At 41.6% G+C, this 26,035-nt stretch overlaps 2 protein-coding genes across 21 annotated transcripts in view; one reads left to right on the forward strand and one right to left on the reverse strand.

The window, feature by feature from the left end:
* The window catches only part of FBXO36 (F-box protein 36), a 90,457-nt gene extending 80,486 nt beyond the window's left edge, over positions 1-9,971 (reverse strand). For 2 of the 3 annotated variants that reach the window (XM_040450788.1, XM_040450789.1), the window contains exon 1: positions 9,705-9,971. In XM_040450788.1, the coding sequence (XP_040306722.1) occupies positions 9,705-9,800 (96 nt within the window). In that variant the 5' untranslated portion in view covers positions 9,801-9,971. The remainder of the gene's footprint in view (positions 1-9,704) is intronic. The other variant, XM_040450787.1, reaches the window with a different exon arrangement.
* The window catches only part of TRIP12 (thyroid hormone receptor interactor 12), a 145,801-nt gene continuing 128,823 nt past the window's right edge, over positions 9,058-26,035 (forward strand). For 13 of the 18 annotated variants that reach the window (XM_040450766.1, XM_040450773.1, XM_040450775.1 and 10 more), the window contains exon 1: positions 10,314-10,443. The gene's annotated coding sequence lies outside the window, so the exon portion shown is untranslated. Of the gene's footprint in view, positions 9,160-9,353; positions 9,431-10,313; positions 10,444-10,730; positions 10,775-10,968; positions 11,067-14,009; positions 14,276-14,409; positions 14,538-26,035 lie in introns of those variants that run through there. The other 5 variants (XM_040450767.1, XM_040450770.1, XM_040450768.1 and 2 more) reach the window with 5 other exon arrangements.

Here is a 26,035-nt window from a genome sequence, read left to right on the forward strand (position 1 = left end):
TAACATTTTTTTTTATTTTGAAGTAATCTGGACACCGAGTGTGGGGCTCAAACATATAACCCTGAGATCAAGAGAGTCACGTCCTCTACTGTGTGAGCCAGGCAGGCGCCCACAAAACTTTATTTTGTAGGTACTTGATCTGCCATTCTTTTCCTTCCTGGCTTCCAGATTCGGAGTCTTGTGTATACTCTACCTCCAGACTCAAAGGATATTCTCCCTTATTTTCTTATGGTACTTTCATAGTGTACGTTTGTGTGTGTAACATTTCGCTCTTTGATCCATGTAAGATACTATTCAGTGGTTCTTTATTTCCGTACTGATCTCAAATGGTAAGTGGGAATTTTCCTTGTTTGTTTGTTCGTTTATTCTGAGAGAGAAAGAAAGCATGAACCACACTCAGGGGAGGGGCAGAGAGAGAATCCCAAATGGGTGCCAGGCTGTGAGGGCAGAGCCCTACTGCAGACTGGTGGTGACCCCACGGAACTGTGAGATCATGAGCTGATCTGAAATCTAGAGTCAGATGCTAAACAGACTGAGCTACCCAGGCTCAAATGTTAGGAGGCATTTTCTTTTCTTTTCTTTTTTTAATGTTTATTTTTGAGAGAGAGAGAGAGAGAGAAAGAGCAAGCCTAGGCGAGGGAGGGACAGAGAGAGAGAGGGAGACACAGAATCTGAAGCAACCCCCAGGCTCTGAGCTGTCAGCACAGAGCCTGACGTGGGGTTCAAACTCACAGACCACAAGATCATGACCCGAGCCAAAGTCAGATGCTTAACCGACCGAGTCACCCAGGTGCCCCTAATGATAGGTGTTGTTTAAGGAATGGTGAGAATGGTGATCCTGGAGTCAGGAAGCACTCAGTTTTTAATAACCTAAATAATAACTCAGAGAAAAACAGCAACCTTGAATTTTAGCATATAGCTTAAAGTCCTATTTTTTTTTGTAAATAAAATTCATTTATTCATTCAAAATAGAAACTTTCAGCAAACATGAAAGGAAACCTCTTAAATGTGATTTAAAAAATCTACAGCACACATCATACTTTATGGCAAAATACTGAAAGCCTTTCCCATAAGTCTAACAGCAAGACAGAATGCCTGGTGTCATCATCTTTCTTCAACATTTTAGTGGCAGTCTTAGCCAATGTCATAAGGTAAGGACAAATAAGATAGGAGGCTCAGAAAGGAAGAAACATGTCACTATTCACAGAAGACAGGAACGTGTCAGAAAATCTAAAAAGTTACAAATTTTTAAAATTAGTAAGTGACTTGGTAAGATCACCAGATAAAAGGAAATTTACTGGAAGCAAAAATCAATTGTTTTATTAAAAATTTTTTTAGTGTTTTTATTTTTGAAAGAGAGAGAAAGAGAAAGGGAGAACGAGTAGGGGAGGGGCAGAAAGAGAGGGAGACACAGAATCTGAAGCGGGCTCCAGGCTTTGAGCTGTCAACACAGAGCCCGATGCGGGGCTAGAACTGGGAAACCATGAGATCGTGATGTGAGCCACCCATGCACCCCTAAGATCAATTGTTTTCATTAGTAGCCATAAATAGAAAATACAATTTTAAGAAGCAATATAACTTACGATAAAATAGGTAAACACCTAGAAATCTAACAAAAATATAAGATTTCCATACTATAAGATATTGTTGACCAAAATTAAAGACTACCTAAAAAAATTCTAGAAAATGGGTATTCTGTATTTGTTGATTGGAAACTTGATATCATAAAGATGTCAATTCACCACAAATGAAGCTATATATTCATTGCAATCCCAATCAAAACACCAATAGGTACTTTGTGGAAACATAAGCTAATTGTAAACATAAAAAATAAAAATAAAATATGAGGTGAGTAAAGAGTTACTATAATCCTTTTATGGAAAAGGTGAAATTTGGCTGGTTTGGCATTGGAAGAAAACAACACAAGAAACATTTCCTCAGTAGTTGGCTGCTCTGTACCAGGCACACTGGTAGGTATTTTGCAGTCAATATTCCCCAGAACCTCAGCTCCTGAGATACTCAGAGAAAAGGGGGCTCCAGAGTCACAAGCCTATAGGAAAAGCTCCAAGGTACAGTCTCCTCTTGAGAGATGCATGGTGGACAGCAGGATTTGAAAGGCTCTGACAAATTCCGGAGAAGAGAAGCAGATAGACTGTGTTTGACCCAGGATTTTCCAATCCTATTTGATCAGACAACCTCTCTTTGAAAAACACTGGCCTGGAGTGCTTTATGTATATATATATATCTGGCTTTTACTGTATCTGTGAAATAGCCAAGAGCTGAATGGCTCATTTTACAGATGAAGAGATGGAACCTCAGGCAGGTGGAGACTTATACCAGGTCACATAGCTACTAATATAGAATCTTCAATGCAAATCTAATTTTTCTCAAAAAAAAAAAAAAATCGAGTGCTGTTTCCAGGATGAAATACCACTTTCATGCAAAACAGCATTTTAGAAATGGAATAAACCTTCGTGATCTCTTGGACTAGGAAACTTACAACGTTGATGAGGCAACTGGGGCCCAGAAAAATGAAGTGCCTTGCCCCAGGTCAAGAGCTTGCAGGCTAGCAGGAGGAATAAAAGAACCCATGACTCAGTGACTCCCAATTAAGTGCTCTACTGCCCCATATAATTAGGAGACAAATCTGTGTCAGTGTAGGGTGAGACCAAATTAACTGCCCAGAATGAGTAGGTGCTCATAGGTGCTGAATGAACGATTTACCTGAGAAAAGATATGATCCTGGCGCTCTGTCGGGCCCTCGTGTAATTTTGAAATGAGGGTTTAGGAGTCACTGGACAACTGGCTTCTAATATGGTAAGGCACTGAATACTGTAATTTTAAAGAATTTGATCAGCTTATTTGTATTATTTTATCCCCCCTCTCCCCAAAAGTGCCACGTCACTTTGGAAAATGAAAAGGAATTTCCATTTCTGATGAAAAGCCACTTGACAATTCGAATCGGGTATCTCCTGGAGTGTCACGGGCTGGGAATCATTTTTCCGAAGGGCGTCAGGTCTGAGGAATGGAAGGACAATGCAGGAGGCGTGAACACCTGGCGGAACCCGTGGGGCAGGGCAGGGAGCTCGGGGCAGGTGTAGGTCGCTGCAGGTCAGAACGAGGTGGGAAAACCAGAACACTCCCGAGGAGGGCCTGGAGCAGAGGACCGGACGTTCTAAGAGTGAAGATGGGAAAAGCCTATATTTAACAGCAGAGGGAAGAACAAGGAGCTTTGGGAGACAAAGAGACAGCCCCCAAAGAGGGGGATAGGTCAAATCGTAAAGAATAGGCAAGAGGAAAATAAGCTAAGGCAAGCATTCTGCTGAGTTTGGGACTTTAAAAGGAGTGGCAGGGGAGCCGGGGTGGCTCAGCCGGTGAAGTGTCAGACTTTGGCTCAGGTCAGGATCTCTCATGGTTCGTGGGTTCGAGCGCCGCATAGGGCTCTGTGCTGACAGCGTAGAGCCTAGAGCCTGCTTCAGATTCTGTGTCTCCCTTTCTGCCCCTCCTCAGCTCGCGCTCTCTCTCAAAAATAAAATAAACATTAAAAAAAAAAAAAAGGAACGGCAGTTCTGCATGGAAACGTTTTGGCTGTGGCTGGTGGCCATTGGGCAGAATGGGCACAATAGCTTGATGTCAGAGATAATGGCATGACATCAGTCCATCAGGGGGAGACGTCCCCTTAGGGACAAGGCAAGAGTAACCAGAAGGAAAAGGGGAATGTACGTTTACTCCCCTCTGCTGTATCTTCTCCATGTATGTGATTCTTGGGGGCCCTATGTGGGAAGCAGGGCTAGAGTAAGGCATGATTTAGGGGCTCCTGGGGCCTCTGGGAAAATGCCATCATGATAACAAGTTGACTGCACCCCATCCTACTTCCAAAATGTGCAACCTGGTGTCTAGTTAATATGCTTTTATTTATTTATTTAGAAAGTTTTAAGTAATCTCTACACCCAACGTGGGGCTCGAATCCACAACCCTGAGACCAAGAGTCGCATGCACCACTGACTGAGCCAGCCAGGCGTCCCTAGTTAGTATAATTTTAGATTACTTGAGAGGTTCTGTTCTTTAAGCTTTATGGGGTGGGGGCATATAAATCTATTCAGTGGATGACCTCTGCCTTATTTTCTTTTCTAGATCTCCTTTTTAGCTCAATAATACTATGTCATCCGCAACAAAGCAAAAGAACAAAGTTGTACTTTCTCAAAAGTAATTATCAGCTACATTAAAAAACAAAAGACAAAAGCAAAAAATGTAAAATCAGAAGTTTCTAGACCTTAAAATTTCCTAAGTAGCCATTAACCCATTTGCACCTTCTAAACTTGTTGAATTAGAACCCCTCCCCCCATCAGTAGAATCTGGTGACACAGTTATTAATGCTGCTCATTATATAAGGTGGGAGGTGGCTGAATGGTGGTACCGGTACAGCAGGTGGAAGCTAATGTACGGAGCAGGACTGCTCAGAGTAAGTGTTATCCGCTTCCATTTTCATTTTTCCTGCTTTTCTCTGATTACAAAAATAAACGCTCATTGTACAAAAACTCGGATCTTTCAAAAACACATAATGCAGGGGCCCCTGGGTGGCTCAGTTGGCTGAGCGTCCAACTTCAGCTCAGGTCACGATCTCATGGTTCATGAGTTTGAGCCCCGCGTTGGGCTCTGTGCTGACCGCTCAGAGCCTGGAGTCTGCTTCAGATTCTGTCTCCCTCTCTCTCTGCCCCTCCCCAGCTTGTGCTGTCTCGCTCTCAAAAATAAAAAAAAAATACATAATGCAGGAAGTGAAAGCAATCACTAATTCCATCTCTGAGTGATGCACTTCAGCTGTTTCCTCTTACACTTATTTAAACGCCATTAACATTTATTAAAAAAAAATAAAACTACTCTGGTGGCTGTTTTTTCCTATAGGGTATGTTTAACCCAGCAACTTGCTTTTCTTGCTTAAGATTTGGTCTACTGAAGAGATCTGGCACGTTGTTTTTTAAAAGGTTGCAGAGTATTCTACGGTATGAATGATTCACAGTTTAACCAAATTTCCACTAATGGAAAGATGTTTTTACAATTATTTCACTCTGGTGAGCTTCTTGCTCACAGATCCTAGTACTTATGTGAAAGCATTTTTGCATAGAAAATCCTAGAAATGGATTTGCAGGGTCAAAGGGTGTATGTATTAACATTTTTATTAGGCTGTACTTGAATCTTATATCTTTAAAATTGCTGTGCAGTTTTAAGTAGTACCTGCAGGATTCTTTGTTGCAAAGTCTAAACGTCAGTCACCAAGTCTAGTTTCTTTTTTTTTAATTTATTTATTTGGAGACAGCCTGTGTGGGGGAGGGGCAGAGAGAGAGAGACAGAGACAGAGACAGAGACAGAGAGAGAGAGAAGTCTTTGGAGAAGACAGTTTCCTGTCACAGGTTGGCCTGCGACCTCAGGTGTTTTCAGTCTGTCAGTGCTGCAACTCTAAAGCATGTCAAAAATATTGGTTATTTTGGGGGGAATGAACTTTTGGAATTTTTTTTCCAGATGACATTGCTTTAGGTATCTTATTGGAGTCTTTAGGAGGATTAAGTAAAATAGGTAAATTAAGGTCATCTATTATGCAATTCTTCCTCTTTTCATTTGCTGGGGTGACTATCACACGTTGCCGCTCCAGGGACAACCGTCTAACACAGGTGCAAGAGGCCAGTATCCGCCAATTCTCATCTACTTAGCTTACAGTTAATGCTTCCCGCAGTTTTCCAGTATTTGTCACATTAAACCTAAGCCACTAGTTGTGACCACCTTAAGCAATACTTCCATTTCAAGAGTCAAATATTGATAATAGTACCCTCCTGAGCCTCCTAGCCTAAAGTGATTTTTGTTTCCTCTGAACTCAAAATTTATTTAAAAAGTTTTTTTAATGTTTATTTTTGAGAGAGGGAGAGAAGGGGGGGGGGAGAGGGGCAGAGAGAGAGGGAGACAGAATCTGAGGCAGGCTCCAGGCTCTGAGCTGTCAGCACAGAGCCCGATGCAGGGCTGGAAACCACAAACCGCGAGATCCTGACCCGAGCCAAAGTCAGATACTCAACCGACTGAGCCACCTAGGTGTCCCCGGACTCGGATTTTAAAGCATCTGTGCTACTCATTCACTTGGCGATGAACTTCCTCTGTTCTTAAAAAAAAAAAAACTATTTCAGTGTTTATATAAATCAAATCACTAACTGTTTGCTCCTACCTAGATTATATGCTTCAGAGAGGAGGGACTTTTGTTTGGTTCACTGATGTTTCCCCAGCATCTAGAACAGTACATATAAAAGGTATATATAAAAGGTGCTTGGGCACCTGGGTGGCTCAGTCAGTTAAACATCAGACTCTTGATTTCAGCTCAGGTCTTGATCTCACAGTTCATGCCCTGTGCTGGGCTCCAAGGCTGCTTGGGAATCGCTCTCTCTCTTAAAATAAATAAATAAACTTTAAAAGGTGCTTAATACATATTGGTGGAATGAAAGATGAACTCTTTGAAGGCAGAAATCTTATATTTTGCATCCCCATAGTAAATGCCAACTTGCTGATTATAATTAAGCAAAGGGTCACGATTTAAGATTTTCTTAGAGGTGAAGTGTGGAATATCCCTTGCCTAAATAACATTCAAGGTTCTTTCCAGCTCTTACTATTAATCTACTAGTTTTCAAAGAATTAGAAACCAACATAAGAAAATATATTTACTACTAAAACTAGGTGAAAATAATTGGGTAAACCTTTGATTTAGAAAGCAGGGCATTGATTTTTCTAAGATCATTATAAAGATCGAATTTGAAGGGTGCCTGGTGGCTCAGTTGGTTAAGCGACTAACTCTTGATTTTGGCTCAGGTCATGATTTCCCAGTTTGTAAGTCTGAGTCTCAGTCTGTAAGTCCCCAGCATTGGGGGCTGTGCTGTCACTGCAGAGCCTGCTTGGGATTCTCTCTCTTCCTTTCTGTCAACCCTCCTCAACTTGCACACCCTGCTTGCTGTCTCTCAAAATAAGTAAATAAACATTAAAAAAAAAAATTGAATTTGAGAAGCCATATTAACCACAAGCTATATTCTATAAGTTCCTTTCTTGGGAAAAAACCAAAACATCATAGCATCAAGTGGTTAACTGGGAATGCCTCTATAAGCATTAAAATATATATTTAATGTTACTGTATAAGAAGCAAAGAAATTATTTATGCACAACATTTATATTCTGTGCTATACCAACCATGGTCTGACCCTAATGAGAGAGATACCTGTCTTCAAATCCATGTCAAATGTGCAATCATTTGAATTTGAAGTCAATAAAAATAAAAGCAGTGAAAAAGAATAAAAAAGAGAATCAGAGGGAAAGAAAGATCTATCTAAATCTGGGGTATATTTTGAATAACATACAATATTTTTTAAAAAATAAAAGAAGAGGGGCGCCTGGGTGGCGCAGTCGGTTAAGCGTCTGACTTCAGCCAGGTCACGATCTCGCGGTCCGTGAGTTCGAGCCCCGCGTCGGGCTCTGGGCTGATGGCTCAGAGCCTGGAGCCTGTTTCTGATTCTGTGTCTCCCTCTCTCTCTGCCCCTCCCCCGTTCATGCTCTGTCTCTCTCTGTCCCAAAAAAAAAAATAAATAAACGTTAAAAAAAAAATTAAAAAAAAAAATAAAAGAAGAAAGAGAAAGGAAAAATTTTACAAAGTCATTCCAGAAAAAGTCCATCTTATAAAACATAGTTCAATTCTAGTCTTTTAGTCCTTATTTATGTCAGACCACCTCTTAGTGGATGTTTGGTTTCCTGTGCTGAGACTTAGAAAAATTATCCTGTGGTTAGAAAATAGCATATTCTCAAGACGGTTGACTGAAAAGACTATTTTTTTGGCTTACTATTTTTTACAACAAATTTTACTTTAAAAAGAGAGTGAATTAATCAGATTTGAGATGAACTCTCACTGGTAGAACTATAGTGGATATATTCCATCTGCTTAAAAAAGAAAATGGATCAGCTTCAAAAGGATTTTTTATAGAAGCAATTGACAGGAAGAATAGGGCCTGAAATAAAAACCAGTTTTTGATCTGTTAAAAAAAAAAAAAAAAAAAAAAAAAAAACGCAAAACAAAAAAAAAAAAACAATCCTGGCGGGGGGGGGGGGGGGGATTTCATAAAACACAGGCATGTGCCCAAGTTAGACTACAGAGCAAAGTCTGAACGACATCAACAAGGGAAGCATTCCTGGGGAAAACTAATGCCAGGCACTCTTAATGGTTAATTTACTAAAATAAAAAAGTAAACAACTATTCATTTGTTGAGGCTTACAACATTATAACACTTGTAATACCAGACCTTCAAGAAAACGAAAAATCTCAAAAAAATGTTTAAAAGACAAATTATGGAAAAGACTGTAAACATTAGAACATTTTAACTTACGTGAGGTAGATGAAAAGAGAAAATGAAGTATGACTATGGTAACATGTTATTGCTTTCAGTCACTAATGTTAGAAAGTGAGAAACTGTTAGGATCATACCTCTTAGAACAAATGGAAGATAGTCCCAAAATGTACAAAACAGTGAATTTCAGCTTTTAAGAAATTCTAATTAAATGTGTAAAAATTCCCCCCAAAATGTTCAATCAAATATTTAAGTTTGATAGGCTATCACGCTTTTATTACTGACACTACACTTGCCATATTTAAACATCTCAAGTTTAAACAATAAAATATGTATTATTTTTACTTTAAAAGATGCTTTTGAAGCTATAAAAAAAGCATTCTCTACCTACTTAAGGGCTCACGGGAAAACTGATGCAATATTCAAGATCTACACTAAAACAAATATATACAAAGTTCTAAATTTCATTTTATAGAAATACCATCTATTAAAGTACAAGGTGCTTTATCTCAGTGACAGGCTTAAGCTCAGCCAGGAATCAGAAAACGGGTTCCGAGTGGAGGCCCAGTTCAACTTGATCATTTCATGGGCACAATAAATCATCCAAAAGCCCACCTTAAATAGCTAAAGTAGTCACAAAAATAGGCTGATGGTTACTTCACTCCAGCGATAACATAATCCTCGGTCTTATTGTTGTGGAGCAGATGTCATTATGGGTGGGGCCGACGCGCAGAGCAGCTGAAACATTTTTGTACCACCCCCCGCACACTTTCAATGGGATAGAAGGGGCTCCAAAAAGGTAAGGGGAGAGCTCTCAACGATCAATTCCTACTAGAAATAAGGAAGTTTTGATGTGGTCGTGGTACCCGTAAAGACCACAATGAGATTTTAAAAATCCCCCATGATTAACTCCTACCCTGGAAAAGAGATCTTCCCTTTCTCCCCTCCCCTGCCGGCTCCTCCTTGGGACACTTGGCTGAGTCTTTCTTTCTCTCCTTCCCACGCTGAGGTGAGGCTGCACGCAAGCCGGGGACGCCTGTTTTTCTCTTCGCGCGGAGGGAACTCTGCGGGTAGGAACCCTCGGTGGCAGGAAGGGAGCGGGGTGCGATGTGGGGAGGCAGGAAAGCTCGCCAGGGACGAGCGGCCCTTGGGGTGGGAAAAGGCACGCGGACTACGGAGGAGCCGGCCGAGGAGGCCGAGGTGACGAGGGAAATCTCCCGGCTCGGAGCTGGGACCGGACGCTTCCGGCGGGCCACAGTCGCTCTCGGCCTAGCGGGGCTAGCGTTCCACGCTCCACCGGGGCGGCAGGGAGCTTAGAGAGGGTAAACCGCGCCTCGCACTTGCCTGGGACCGGGTGACCAATAACTGGTAATAGTCTTTGCTCGGCGCTGGGCCTTGTCCTACAATTTCGAACAGAGTCTCCGGCAGCCACGACGCCATCTTGGGACGCCACCGCCGTCGCTAAGACAACCAGGAAGGGGCGGGGCTTCATTGGGGTCATGGGGCCAAAGCCCTAGTTTAAATCGAACCCGGTTTTGAGCTAGCAGGGGGTTTCTTCCTTAGGGTGATGGCCCCTTCTCCTAAGAGTCAGAGGGAACACTGATCCGTGAGATTTCCACCCTCAGGTCCCCGGTGACCTGAAGGGGAATTAGTTCCTGCTGCCACGGAGGGGAGGGGGTGACCCCGGCGGAGGGATATCAAGCGGAGCCCCACATTCCCCTTCCTGGTCCCTCGAAGGGATCGGGAGGAGAGCTCAGGCCGCTGGGAGAGTCACGCCGGGCGGTGGGGGAGGGAGGGGCGATGTGATGGGTTGCGTGTAGGCAGCGGGGCCTTACCCGCGGACGAGCCCGTGAGCCCGAGGTAGCGGGCAAAGTAGTTCCCGGGGGGTGTTGGAACGGGCGGGGAGGGAGGCGGCGCGGGCGGAGGCGCACGCCGGCCGCGGTGCTGCGGCTCAGCTGATAATTGAAGGGACCCGAGGAGCCGCCGCCGCCGCCGCCGCCGCCGGGGGGGGGGGGGGGGGGGAGCGAGTGGAAGTTACTGCCGCGCCACCGAGTCCGGACCGGAGACTTTGGGGCCCAACTAGGTAATTGGGGCGCAGGTCTGAGTGGCCGGGCCAGGCTTGGGGGAGGGGGTTGTACGAGGGGGTGAGGGGCTGGGGGGGCGGCCGGGGGGGGGGTGGGGAGGAGCTGGAACAGAAAGTCCCAGGAAGCCCGGTTGTGTCATCGCCGCGATTCGGCCCCCGCTCGGCCTGCTCCCGGCGGCGGCGGGGCCGCGGAAGGACCGGGTCGGGGGTTGACGGGCGAGACGCTCGAGGGAGACCGGGGCCGGGCGGGAGCGGGGGGGGGGGGGGGGGGGGGTTCGCTGGGTCCCCGCTCGGACCCCCCGCGATGAGGAGGGCCCTTCACGGAACCGGGGTAAGGCGTGCGGGTCTTGGGGAGCCCGGTGGTGGCCGGGGGGGCCGGAAGTGGGCTTTGGAGCTTGGAGGGCCTCTAGGAAGTGAGAAAGTGGGGGGCCGGAAGTGCCGGTGGGGGGCGTGAAGACGGCAAGGGTTCCCCGGAAATGGGATGGGGGGCCCGGAAACCGGGAGAGGAGAGGCTCCAGGGCCGGGGACTGCCCGGAAATGGAAACTAGGGAGCAGCTCGAGTGACAACAGTTGTGGGAAGCGAGGGTCAGAGGAGGGAGAGGCCGGAGTGACTTTAGACCGCAGTAAGGGGTTTCCTGCCAAGGGGGAGGGTTGTGGGCGGGCGAGCCCGGAGACGGGGTCTGCGCTGGGCTGTTTCTTTAGCCGTGGGAAGTTGAGGCTGAGTGAGGATGACGACGAGACGGGCGTGCAGAGGGGCTGGAAAAGAGGCCGAGAAACTTGGCTGAGAGGAGCAGAGCATGCTTCTAAATAGATCAGGATGGAAATGGGGGGTGGGGGTTCAGGACTTGGGAGGGAGGTGGACCAATTGTCACTCCAATCGTATTAGTATTCAAAGCGAGTCAGGCGATTAATTTATTTATATGTGGATTACATAAAACCTATTATATCGTTTGCCCATTCAGTTCACCCTCTCCTCCATCCTCCTCCATAGTGAGTGGGTTTTTAGTTCAGAAACAAGTTAGAGGGGACTTCAAATAACGAAGGTTGGAAAATCCCCAATCCTGTCCTTCGTGGCGCTTCCTTCCTCAGAAGAACAGAAATCCTTAATTTGCTAGAGGGGAGAAAATAAAGATTTAAAAACACATGCAAATCGGGAGGAAATAACACATTTGAACGGCCGGGGCGGGTTTTGGGGGGGGGGCCGGCCGGGGAATTGGTTACCCTTGTGTGGTAAGGAGAGAACGGAAGGGGCTGCTCCTAAACCCTTAAGACAGGTTGGTTGGTTTTTGATAACGTCGTTTTACTTTGGGGACGGTTAGCTTAAGCATCGTGTCTGGCGGTGGGTATAGTTTAATTACTTCGTTAGTTAATTGAAGGAGGGACTGTGGCAGTGAGTAAACGTTCGTGTGTGAGGGGTGCGGGGGGTACGTTTAATAGCGCAGCGAATGTGTTCTGAGTGGCCGTCTAACTGCTCCCCTGCTGTCTCCTTTCCTAGTCGGCCTTCCCCGGATCCTGCCTGGGTTGCCAAATCACCCGATCCCCGGGCTTTACTCCGTTTTGTAGGCCCTTTAGTGCTGTGTTCAACTTTCTATTGCTCTCCAGTCTCTCTATAGATATTTTTGGCATTTCATTTTTTAAAGACCCAGGAAGTGGAGGCTGAGGATCTCCTCTCTAAAAACAAAACAAAACAAAAAATATAGGGTGGAAAGTTGAAAGAGCTATTGAGTGGGGCAAAAAACCGACGCTCTGAACAAAGGTCCTAGTTGTTGGAGGAAAAGGCAAGAGGCCTATATATGAGGCCTGTGTGTGTGTGTGTCGCATTTACACGGGGTGGGGGTGTGTGTGTGTGTGTGTGTGTGTGTGTGGAGGGAGCAGCTAGGATTGAGGAATGGCCTTATCAGATTTAGAGACAATAAGTTGCAGATGGTTTTATTGAGATTTATTTTCATACTTAGATTATGCAAAGAGATCAGTATTGGGAATTTTAGAGTAAACAAAATTTCCAGTTCTTCATTTTGAAACAACCCTGCTCCATGTTCAACCCCAGAAAGATTGAATTGGGCTTTTACATCATCTTTGTGAGATTGTTGGCAGAGTTTTTATTTCATTTATTTTATGCTTAAGAGAGCATATTAACATGGTTGGAGGTTGAGGTTGTGGGCTTTGTTCACATCTGCCTTTCTATGAATGTGCCAGTATCCGTAAGAATTTAAGGACCGTAATAAACATTATCATTGTTTCTATTCCATTCCCAGTTTTTAAGGAGTTTGAGTGGTTTTTAAGTCTGCTCTGCTGACAATTACTGTTTAAGTTTGTGTCGTGAACAGGCTTTTTGTTTTAGGTTTTCATTTACTTTCTAAGTTTTAGAATACTTCAGACAGAGTTCTAGAAGCTGCTAAACTAAAATAATTATTTTAAAAAAGTGAAAGGGATGCTGGGCCAGTGTAAAATCAATGCTTTCACCTAGCAAAGTAAATTTGAAGTAATGTTTACTTTTCCATTCTAACTTAAGATTACTGGGTTAATGTTATCTACGTAAGATTTTATGATCCTATTTTAATCACATCATCCTAGCAAAGAGACACAAATTCATGGGAATTCACACACTGACAGTAGCTGTGTGACCTTGAGCTTTTCACTTATCCTATCTGGTCTCCAGTTATCTGTAAAATGGGGATGGGCAGTCACTGTCTTACCTCACTGGGTGGTTGTGAGACCCAGTGGATACAATGGCTGTGAAAAATTACAAACTGCTAAATAAGTGTAATATATTATCATTAGTTTTAGAAAATTACATTTGCTATTTGAGGCCATTAAGAACACTTACAGCTTTTCACCAGTGATGGTGAAGGGTGGGGGGCGGTGACCTTGATGTAAGATAAGTGCAGCAACTTATTTTTTGAAACTGCTGTTAAATTGGTAGTGGAACTTGGGCCCAATTTCTGTTAAGTTACTCTTGGGTTGATTGGTTGGTTTTGGTTTTGGTTTTCGGTTTTTTGCATCAGCATGGTAGATTTCTACCATACTTTCTCCTGAATAAATTTGTTAATCATATTTAGAGAAATTTCTTTACATTTTCATTATTGATAACACATGTACCTGTTTCGGATCGTGGCTCTTATGGAATTGACTTTATAACGTCAGAGTCTACAATGAAGGGAAAACCTTGCCAAATCTATTTTTTTTTTTTTTTTTTTTTTTTTACAGAATTTGGGGAGGAGGTGTTTTGTTTTGTTTTTTTCTTTTAGGTGGATGATGATCTTTTCGAGCAAATAGAATACCAGTTGCCCTTTTATTTTTCCATTTGCTGAGGAAATTTGATGGACTCAGGTTGAAAAAAGCAACCTGTTTGTTGCTTTTCATCTTCTCTCAGGTTCCTGTTACTGCCAGACTGACCTGCACTTTTCCTTTATTTAAACCATTTGAGGTTCCCTTCAGCTCACCCCTTCCTAGCACTTCCTCAAACCCTTCTATCCCAGGATCTTTCCCATTTATTTCTTGGTTATCTAAATAGGCTCCATTTTGGGATTATAGTGTTAGATTTGTTGACATGTGTTGCGTTTGTTTCCTGACTGGATTATAGGTTTCCCCAAGTCCAGGATTATCTTGTATCAACTGTGTTTTGCATGAAGGTGCACTCATAAGCCTCATTGAAAATAACACCCATTTTCCTTCCCACTCCAAACCAATAATGTTAACCTAGTCTTGCTGACTGTGCAACCAGTCTTCCTGCTTGGAAAGTTTCTTGGTCTCAACAGATTCCTAAGGATGCTATTTGCTTTGGTGATCCCAGCCTCTTCATATCTTCCTGACTGCTGGAAAGGGCTTAACAGTAAGAGAGAATCTGATGGATATTATACAATAAGTATAATCTGCCGATTGTAATGTACAATCTTGATGCTTGTAGTTCTTAACATTTGACATGAGCTTTACATTTGTGTATTTTCTTTCGTTGCCTCTGTATAGTTCAAACAGCTGTGTCACAGATTTCTTGAAGGCACAAACTCCTAGCAATTGTTCTTTATAATCTCTGCCTGGTTTGCTGGGTTACTCTGACACATAGTGGGTGCTTGCTGCTAGTTAACAGTAAATAGGTAAGTATACTTCTGCTGAACCAGTCTCTTGATTTTTTTAAGTAAAATTTAACTTGGCCAGTGTCCTGGATTTTCAAAAATGCAGTTCTTTAATTAAACCCAATATCCTAACTTGATTTTAGGTTATTGGCAAAAGAAGTTGTTTCCTAGGCTGAAATAAGTCTGCTTTGTAGTTCTTCTCTGAGGCCTTTCAGCTTTGGGTTGGGATTCTTACAGTTTCATTAAACTGGATTGGCCAGAAGAAAAAGGAACTTGTCCATTATTCAGACCTACCTATTTTGTCTGAGTGTGCAGAAGCTATTGGTAAATAGTTCTGCAGCTCCGTTTGAATTCAAACATCATGTTAGTGGACTAGAGTGAAAAAAACTGTGTGCTACCCTGTCCTCTCGTTAGTGAACAGCACTATTCAAGTGAACATCTGATTTGAGTGTAGACTTGGGCTGCAATCTTGACTGCCTTTTCCTCGGTCTTTGTGACCTTGGACAAATAATTTAACCTTTGTGGGTTTCAAGTACCTAATCTGAGCGTGGCTAATTGCCACTGAGATTTAATTGTCATTTGTATGCTAGACACTGCTTAGGAGATTAGGCTCCAAAGCTAGATTGGAACACAGGGCTCTTCCTCCACTGTTCATTGCAGCACTGACCATTGCCTCATTTGTTAACACCCTTCTACCTAGAGCATACTTCTGTTACATATGTAGACTTGAAAGTCTTTGAGTATATCATATTCCTTAGTCAATTATGAATTCCTTAAAGCCAGTCTTCCCCCTTTTTAATCCCTAGTATCTAGCACAGTGTCTGGCCTATAAGGAATCTTTGAATGCTTCTTGGAGGAGTAAGTCTTGTGAGAATAAAATATTACTGTAAGTGAAAATACTTTGTAAGGGCTTAATGTCTGTCTTGTTTTGACAAACATTTTGAATCATAGTTAATCCTAAAAATGATTATAGAAGTTTTCTTTTTAATCTGTTGATATGTATTTTAGAGACTGCAAGTTATTTTAAATCACATATGAAAAAAATTAGGACAAGCCATTTATATTCTGTGATTGGCCCTTGTTTACATATAATAGTTGATCATTTAAATGCTAGATTGAGGCCCTAAATAGATTTTGACATAATGTGTGTATTAAGTACAAAGCTGAGTTTTATACCTCATTTGAGTTTATTTTTGTTTTGTTTTTAGAAAGGATGTACTTCTATAAATTTGGGTTACTACCCAATACATACTTTGAAGGCTATTTATAAGCTGAAGTGTCTATCAGCAAGCCTTCAAGACTTGAAGTTAAAGCATTTCAATGTGTATTTTAATCAACTTGTTGGCTGTGGTAACCAATGAGTTCTACCCTGACTTCAAAACTCCTACTCATTCCACCCGTGGGCAGCATTCTGAATAAATAGATGTACCTTGTGCTATAACTTCTTAAGGTCAAATTAACTCATTTTGAAGTCCTTATCCTGGTAAACATATGTGATGCCCTGGAAAACCCAAAATGAATTTTTTCAGGTAGCCCTTCTGAAATTCACTGTTGAGTTGTAATTTAAGCTGTTTTGTGTCCTTAAAGAGCAGGTTCGTGGAGATCATATGGAGCTCCCCCTCCCCCTTTTGTTAATCTTCCTGAAAACCAAGTGTCTGTAGTTTCCTTGTAAGTAGGAAATATATGAACATGCTGTAACTTCTGCTACGGCCCCAGTATTTTATAATCTTGTCTGTGTTGCGCCCTGGGCTGGATGTGGGCAGATTGAGCTGTTCATTCCTTCTGAACACACTCCAGGAACCTCAGCATTCTTGCCTGGACTTTGACTGTTGAGTCCACCTGGACTGATACCCTTCTCTCATCTTGTATCTCTTGTAGTGACATTTACACATTTAACTTTTTCTTTGGGTAGCTACTGTAAGAGTTTTACGCTTCACTTCTTTCTTCCATAACGTTTTACTAGTTATTGCTTTCACCATCTGCCTTAAATAATTAGTTGCTTACTTCTTCTTAAGTAAATTTTTGGCTTCTTGTGCCAAAGGTTTAATTTTTCCATGCCCACAGTGGCTGGCACAAGGCTCCTAACCTGCATGGTATATGGGCAGGGATAGAGTTCGTTTCGGTGACACATTGAGAAACTATATTATGAAGTATTATTAGCACCATTTGCCATGGTTTCTGTCTGCTTGCTTATTTTCGTTTCTCAGGGTTTGGTAGCTGAGTGTAGGATGCTAGAATATAAATTTTTCAGAATTAGGTTCATTAAAATATGCACTTAAGGGACTGATAAGACAGTAGACCATTTTACTGACTTTGTGATGTTAGGTTTAGCATTTGAGAATTCTGTGTACCAGTAGATAAAAGCATATTTATCGATACGTATTTATCAAGTGCTACTGTGTGCCAGGTCTCTGCTGGGAGGAATACAGAAGGTTCCTGTCCTGAGTTTTTGTTTCATTTAGTTGAAAAACACTTCTCAAACTTGGTAACTATATATAGTATAGTGTTTAGCATCGAGAAGTATCCCGTAGATATTCTAAATGCAGGTTTTCTACGTTTAGGAAACCTGATATGAGAATCTAAATTAAGAAACAGAAGAATTAGGGCACAAAATTTGGCTTTACCGAATAAATTGTTGGAAGTACTTTCATTGTGCAGATATTTCCTCAGCAACTAATCCATGTGCGTTTCTGGTTCCATACCAGGTTTGCCTTCTTGAAGAGTGCGGAAGAGAAATAGGAGATTTATAAAAGATCTCTTACGTTGGAATGTCCTTTACTGTAAACGAGTTCAAACTATGATAGTAGAACACAACATTTAACATTGTGCATATTTGTTACGAAGTACAAAGTTGAGTTTTTTATACAGTGGGCCCTCGGAGGTTTAGAAAGAGATTCAGTCCTAGGTTGCAGTTACTGAGGAAGACTTGCTACTTGAACTGTCCTTGATCGTTTGGGTGGGTAGAGAAGAATGGGTAACTTGCAAAGGTGTAATTGAGGCGAGGGGCTGATGGGAAGCTAAACTGGCCCTTTGCAGTAGAGGATCCATATTTATGAACTAACAGAAAATTCAGGCTGTGTTGATTGAGGTTCTTAAATGGGAGATCAAGAAATTAGCTTTAACAAATAGACATGTTGACTTTATTGTTAATCCCTGAATAGGCTGTGACAACATGAAAAAAGTGTACGGGCATATTTACTTTGTAGGTGAACTGCAAAGAAAAAGTGCTTTTAGATTTTATTTGTCTTTCAATGAAATTGCTTCCCTTTCTAGGACTGTATGTTATAGGCGTGTTTGTGGTAAGTTTTGGGGTGAGAGAAGCCATGGAGGTAAAACTTGTTGTTTAGTGTCCCTACTTAGTAGTTAGAATACTTCCAGTAAATAAGCAGGCGATGTCTAAAGGACTCCTGTTGCTCCTGTCCAGTCATGGAATCTTTAGTGGAAGCTGGCAATCATTTTGTCTTAACACATTCATCTGTTGTTTATTCAGAGATTTTTTTCTTTTTAAATTCAGAGTACTGTTCCAGAATTAATAACATGACTTTTTGTGAGTTATTCAGTAATGTCAGGTGTAAAAGAAACTTCTGCTAAACATCTAATGCAGTAAAAGAAAAAATGGTGTTTTTAAAAAAAGCATGTTGTGGCTTAAGTATTTACCTACTTTTAAAAAGTGCAAATTAATATTCCCTGTTTCATCAAGCTAAATATCTTGGTAAAATATTTGCATAGCATTCCAGTTGATGTATTAGTAGACTGTTCTACCTTTTTCAAGAGTAGGCAAGATAGGATTTCAAAATTGGGAAATGAAGTTAGATGGTGACTGGAGGGAAACTGAAGATGCAGAGAATAATACTTTCATTCAGGGGTCCGGTAGCAGTAACATTTAGCTTTCTTCCAGCAGCTTTTCTTTCTAGAATATTCTCGTAGACTTTGCTGACTGCAGTTTGCATTCATTTTATTTTTATGGGGAAATAGCAGAGATGCTAGCAGTTAGTGCAAATTCATGAATTAAATACCTGTTCAAGTTATAGAGTGCAAAATTTGTGGGATTTTGTGGACTGTAGAATAGAGACATTTGTGAAGGCTGTGTATTTTACTGCTACAAGAGACATGGGTGTTTTTTAATGTAAGGTATTCATGCAGCTGTCTAATTTTTCTTTTAGTAAACCTATATTTCCATTTCTTCTACCCACTTGGGGAAAGCAGCCTCGTCTCAAAAGGGAGTTAGGGACTTGACATCTCCCCCTCCGTCCCTGACCCGCAAGCATTTCTGCCTTCCTCCCAGTAGATGGCAACAATTAGGCTGATTTTTGAGAAGAGTCAGTAGTTCTTACCTTTGTGATCAGACTTGTTCCTAATTATTTCTCAAGTGTCTTTAGGAACTTTAGTGTTGATTTACATATTTTGACATCAGCATACTTTTCTCCGAAAACTAAACTGTCAGTTGCAGAGTTCGTTCTTTTTTCTACTTTACTCTTCACCCCGTCTTTAAGTTTGCCCTTCCAGTTGCTGCTATGAGGTAAGACTTGGGGAATTTCAGCCTTTGGTGTGGCCGTGTAAGATAATCTGCTTCTGCCTCTTTGAACCATCTAGTATTACTTTTCAGCTGCCTGTATATTAGGTCAGGCCATGTTTTCTCCAGGTATCTTCTCATTACACACACTAAGTTTTCTGAAAGGAATTTCGGGAGAGATAAGACACTATCATTTGGGATCTTTGTGGTGGCACTAGTTTTAAATGATACCCAATTTATGCTTCTTGAATCAGTTAAGGAATTGGTCAATTTAATGTTGGCTGGAATAGCAGCATTTCTTTTCTGGTGGATGGGCCTCCTACTTCTGCATTTACTTCTATTCAGCGTGTGTTAGTTTTTTTGTGTGACTGAAAAAGAAAAATAAGATGATTCATAATGCACAATTAACTTTTCAGAGTTTACTATATTTAGAGATACTTAGAACTTTTTTCAGGATGCCTGCTGAGTTGATTTAAATTTTTGATGTGAGAGTAAAGGATTTGGGAAGTTTCCATATTAAGAGTTTTATAGTTAGGAACGTCCTAATCTGTAGTTCTTTTAAGGAACACATAGAGACTTAGCGAAACAATAGTTCTAAAAAAAATTCTGCAATTATGTCTGTTTTATGGTCCAGTATTAGAATCCTGGTCCAGTAGAAGAAATTATGTTGGTTTCAGCAGCTGCTGTACTCACACCTAGAAAAATACTCATGTAAAGACATCTTTGCTCTCAGTTAAGGTAGTCTGAAGTTAGCAGTGGGCATAGAATTAATGTGTATAAATAATCAAAGGGTATGTATTAATAAATATTTTTGAATACTACTGACTTAAAGTCCTAGATCAAGATTTGGGATTCTGAAGATATGTAAGATGACCACATTTAACTCTAAAATCAATTCCATGTTGTATTTCTGATGTGGCTTTCACTATAGATATGCATAATATAGCCTTAGCAGTCATGGTGTGGGAGATTAATGGGATAAAAATAAAGAAAAAGGCTTTATGAATCATAGCAACCGATCTCTGTTGCATTCTTCCCTTAGCTCAGTGGTGTAGGTCAGTATCCAGGGGACTGGGATGGGAAATGAAGAGGTGGGTGGGGTGGGGATGGATAGGTAAGTGGGTAAATAGAAGAGAGTTGGACATTCTAGACCAGAAGTGTACTGAAGGTGGGTGAGTGTCTGTGTCAGAAGAGGATGTCATTTTTGGTTCATTGTACTGAGTAAATACGTTCTAGATTCTGTGTTTGTTTTAATAGTTTTTTTGCCCCATGACATTACATAGGCAGAATGTACCATATTCTTCCTATGCTTTGAGTATCCTATGCTTTGAGTATCCCTATGCTTTGAGTTATTCATAACCCCAACTAGGATAACAGGGATTATATAAATATAGTATAATAGAAAATGAGATGGAAGTATGAGTCAATTAATCAGTGCATACATTTACATGAACATTTCTCTTTTTAAAGTTGGCATTTTTATCATGAAACTTCAGTCAGTTTACTCGGACAATTTTGCTTTTTTATGGCTATACACATTTACATACTTTGAAGGCGGTGCCATATAGAAAATATGGGCCTTGAAGCCAGAAACTGTATTTAAGATGCTCCCTGTTCTAGCTATGTGATCTTGGATAAGTCATTTATTTATTTTTTTTTTTAATTTTTTTTTTTCAACGTTTATTTATTTTTGGGACAGAGAGAGACAGAGCATGAACGGGGGAGGGGCAGAGAGAGAGGGAGACACAGAATCGGAAACAGGCTCCAGGCTCTGAGCCATCAGCCCAGAGCCCGACGCGGGGCTCGAACTCACGGACCGCGAGATCGTGACCTGGCTGAAGTCGGACGCTTAACCGACTGCGCCACCCAGGCGCCCCTTGGATAAGTCATTTAAACCCTCTGAGACTTTGCTTTCTTTTGAATAAAATGGGTTGGTATTAGAATCTTGCATAGGTAGTATATACTTGATAAATGGTATAGCTGCTGCTGTTGTTATATTGATGAAGAAAAAAACGTATATTAATTTGGATAGTTTAGAGGAAGGCTTATACCCTGTCTTCCAGAACCAGGGTCAGTAAACTTTTTTTACGAGGTGCGGGACAGCAAATATCTTGGGCTGTGTGGGTCATGTAGTCTCTGTTGCAGTTACCTTGCTGTTGTGGGGCAGAAGCAGCCACTGACTTTGTTTTAATGAAAGTGATCTACAGGGTGAAGCAGCGGTCCTGATTTGGCCTGTGTGCCAGTTTGCCAGCCCCCGTTCCACAGTATTACTTGCTACCTTTACTTTGTTCACAGGAATTTGAAATGGCATCTATGTGTTCTAAAGATCGTGTGATAATGTCTAAGCGATGAAGGAATTTGGTGTAAATGGCTAAGAACAAAGACTGGGATTTCATTTAAACCCTGGCTCTGATACCATTAACTTTGTGACCTTGGGTCAGTCACTTTATTTCGGCTTTAGTTTTTCCATTTGGAAAATGGGAATAATAGTAGTACCTCTCGTAGGCTTGTTGTGAGGATTAAATTAGTTAATGTGTAAACTGTAAAATAGTGGCTACTGTAGGATAAGTGCTCGATGTGTTCTTATTTGTTAATAATCATTCTTTTTGAGAGGAAGCATTTCTATTTTCCTTTGTTGATTGTCTAAAAAGAGGTTTGAGAAGATGGGTTTCTCTGACATCATCTTGGAATTATGTAAGTGGTAGAGTCTTAAGGTTGAAGGAGATAATTTGATAGGTTCGGTGGACTCAACAGCAAGATGAATTTGGTCCCGGTTTCCCGGTTGTTTGAACTCAAATCGGACAAGTTATTAAGGTGCAAATTATAGAAAAATCTTACTTGACAGGATTCTTTTGAGTTTGTAACGAGAGAGTGAAGTGCTTAGCACAGTACCTTGTTCACAGTGAAGTGATGAGGTGGTAGTTGCTATGATTACAATTTTTTTTGATTAGGTATTGGCTCCTAGAAGGAGTTTAATAGTAGCTTTTATTCTATATAACAGAACCATATAATAGTTCTTTTAAATGATGGCTTATTGTCACAGTTGCTGTAAATGTCTAAAATTACAATCAACAGGGTGTGAATTTATTGTTTTTCAGATGTTATAATTTAGGTGTTAGTAAATTTAATGGACAATTAAAATGACACTTTATTTTTTATTTTTTTAATTTTTTTTTTCAACGTTTATTTATTTTTGGGACAGAGAGAGACAGAGCATGAACGGGGGAGGGGCAGAGAGAGAGGGAGACACAGAATCTGAAGCAGGCTCCAAGCTCTGAGCCATCAGCCCAGAGCCTGACGCGGGGCTCGAACTCACGGACCGTGAGATCGTGACCTGGCTGAAGTCGGACGCTCAACCGACTGCGCCACCCAGGCGCCCCTAAAATGACACTTTAAAGATGGAAAGGAAAAGTATCCTGACCTGGACTAACATGAAGTGTTTGGAAAAGTTTTTTGGGGACCGTATGTACATCTGATCCAGGTTCAAAGATTTTATTGTTGCTAATTATAGTCTCTTTGACTACTAATAGTTTCAGTAAGGTCAGTGTTAGATGTGTGATATGGCTTAACGTTTTTTGTTTTGATGGCTTTTTGATATAACTTCAGACTCCTAAAAATGTGGTAAAAGTAGTGTAAAGAATATCTCATTTTCCTTTTATCCAGTTCCAAGGTCAAATTTTTATATCGTTAGAAGATAAGTCTGTTTTCTCTTTTAAAAGTTTTTTAATCAATAAAAAGCCTTTTTTTTTTTTTTAAGGAAATACATGTAAAATCGGAAAAAAGGTCAGTGCAGTGAACACTTTTTTTTTTTTAATGTGGCTCTTTACCAGTCATTAATACACTTGTTGACTTTTCAGAATGTTGCGAATGGGTTTTGTTCCTGACTCTAGGCTATCATTACTGAACATTACTATTGGCAGTCGGACCCTCCTAAATAGCCTGCTTTTTAAGGAATTACTTGCTTCGTACAGTGAGTGCGCCTTGCCCCTCCCTTGCTGGCTGGTGGTCTTGTATATGTTGCGGTACTCTGTGTGTTCCCCCTACTTCCCCTGGCTCTTAATATGTGTTGAGTTGCAAAATCACTTCCTAGAATTGTGCATTAAGCAAGTAAGTTCTGAGTGAAGGCTTGCGTTGCGTGGCTTTAAGAAGGTGATAATTCTGGTAGCTCATTTTAAAGATGTATTCTCAGCACTTTTTAGTGGAGGGGATCAATAAGACCTTTTAAAAAAGATACTTTAAACTGGTTTCTGAAAAGGGTACGATAAGTGAGAGCCTTATTCTGCAACAAGTAAGGGCCTATTGTGTGCCCTGAAGACCTATTGTACAAAATCTTTTGCCCTTAACTTTCGACATATAATCTTTTTTTTTGTTTTCTAAATGCGTTCTCTGCTTTTGCCTGCTATTCCTTATTAATGATTCCTTCTGTCTGTGCCTGCGTGCTTGAAGAGTCTTAGGTGAGAGGACTTAAACATTAAAAAACCCAAAAAACCCACAAAACACCTCTTCTTGGATTTATTAAAACATTTTTTTAATGTTTATTTTATTTTTTTTTCAACGTTTATTTATTTTTGGGACAGAGAGAGACAGAGCATGAACGGGGGAGGGGCAGAGAGAGAGGGAGACACAGAATCGGAAACAGGCTCCAGGCTCTGAGCCATCAGCCCAGAGCCTGACGTGGGGCTCGAACTCACGGACCGCGAGATCGTGACCTGGCTGAAGTCGGACGCTTAACCGACTGCGCCACCCAGGCGCCCCAGTAATGTTTATTTTATTTTTGAGAGAGACAGAGCACGGGCAGGGGAGGGGCAGAGAGAGAGGGAGACACAGAATTTGAAGCAGGCTCCAAGCTCTGAGCTGTCGGCACAGAGCCCGACGTGGGGCTTGAACCCACCAACCCTGAGATCGTGACTTGAGCTGAAGTTGGACACTTAACCCACTGAGCCGCCCAGGCGCCCCCAAAACACCTTTTTTTAAAGAGTAGTCTTAGATTTATAAAAAAGTTGGAGAGATAGTTACCTTATACTCCTCACCCTGTTTCCCTTTTCTTAAGATCTTAGCATGAGTGTATTTTTGACTCAATTAATGAACCAGTATTGGTAGATTATTACTACCCACACTTTATTTGGATTTCCTTAGTTTTTATCTAGTGTCTTTCTGTTCCAGGATCCTGGATGGATTTTGTGAGGCATTTATTTCTGATAATAAAGTACAGTCAATAAATTTGAATAAAGAAAAATGTAAAGAGAAAATTAAGAACCCGTCCATAATGTTTCTACCTGACACACCAGTGTAAACATTTTTGTGTTTTTTTTCTAGCTTTTGTTTTAAAATTTTTTTTTTAATGTTTTTATTTATTTTTGAGACAGAGACAGAGCATGAGCAGGGGAGGGGCAGAGAGAGAGGGAGACACAGAATCTGAAACGGGCTCCAGGCTCTGAGCTGTCAGCACAGGGCCTGATGCGGGGCTCGAACTCACGAATCGCGAGATCATGACCTGAGCCAAAGTCAGACGCTTAACCGACTGAGCCACCCAGGCTCCCCTCTAGCTTTTGTTTTAATAAAAAGGGGTCCATGTTATGTTTTTCCCCATGGTGTTATATGATGAACATTTCTCTATTTTGTTATTCTTTATTGTTTACTTTATATTTACTTGTCTAATTGTTTTGGCAGATTTTTAAAAAACTGTTGTTAATACTTTAAGGAACCGCTTTGTACTAAGTTTTAGAATGAGGGGTATTTATCCATTTGTATTAACTTGGAAAACATTCTTGTGTGTGAGAGGTGTGCATGTATATGAGACGTGTGTGTGTGTGTGTGTGTGTGTGTGTGTGTGTGTGTGTGTGTGAGAGAGAGAGAGAGAGAGAGAGAGAGAGAGGTGTGTGTGCACGTGGTAGCATTTGGTGGGAGAGTTAGAATGCTCCATAGGACTCCTTTCTGTTCTGCCTCTCGCCAACCTCTCTGACCTTAGCTTTTCTTTCACCTTTTAGTGGCCCTTTGTGCCGCCTGGAATGCTCTTCTAGATCTTCTGCATCTGTCTCCTCATGTCTGAGGTCTTGGCTCAGAAGTTATCCCTCGAAGAGGCCTTACTTGGCCACCCTATCCATAATACATAATAATCCCTTTGATAGGAAGTTTCACCTGCAGGTAATAGAAAACTTGACTGGACCTTAAACAGTTCGAGGTTTATTTTTCCTCCTATGACATGGTTCAGGTATGCAGTGGTTCCAGCAAGGATCAAACTCTGTTTCTGCTCTGCCACTGTTAACAAGTGGTTCTCCTGGACACTGCATAGCTGCGTCATGGCTTGAAGTCATTATGTTCATCACATTTGAGGCAGGAAGGAGATGTGGGCCTATTTATTTATTTATTTATTTATTTAAAAAAAATTTTTTTTTTCAACGTTTATTTATTTTTGGGACAGAGAGAGACAGAGCATGAACGGGGGAGGGGCAGAGAGAGAGGGAGACACAGAATCGGAAACAGGCTCCAGGCTCTGAGCCATCAGCCCAGAGCCTGACGCGGGGCTCGAACTCATGGACCGCGAGATCGTGACCTGGCTGAAGTCGGACGCCTAACCGACTGCGCCACCCAGGCGCCCCTATTTATTTTATTTTTTAATGTTTGTTTATTTTTGAGACAGGGAGAGACAGAGCATGAATGGGGGAGGGTCAGAGAGAGAGGGAGACACAGAATCGGAAACAGGCTCCAGGCTCTCAGCTGTCAGCACAGAGCCTGATGCGGGGCTTGAACTCACGGACTGCGAGATCATGACCTGAGCCAAAGTCAGACACTCAACTGACTGAGCCACCCAGGTGCCACCTTTTTTTTTTTTTTTTTAAAAAGGAAGCTCGATGCCCAGTGTGGGACTTGAACTCATAACCCCAAGATCAAGAGCTGCATGTTCCATGATCCAGCTGGCTACCTCCTGGGGCCTTTTATTTAAAATCCAGAAAGCAAAAGTATTCCTAGAGGAAGCCCAGCATATGTTACCATACCTCTTATTGGG

This window comes from Herpailurus yagouaroundi, unplaced genomic scaffold (genome assembly GCF_014898765.1).
Source record: "Herpailurus yagouaroundi ecotype Mexico unplaced genomic scaffold, PumYag 202, whole genome shotgun sequence".
NCBI lineage: Eukaryota > Metazoa > Chordata > Mammalia > Carnivora > Felidae > Herpailurus > Herpailurus yagouaroundi.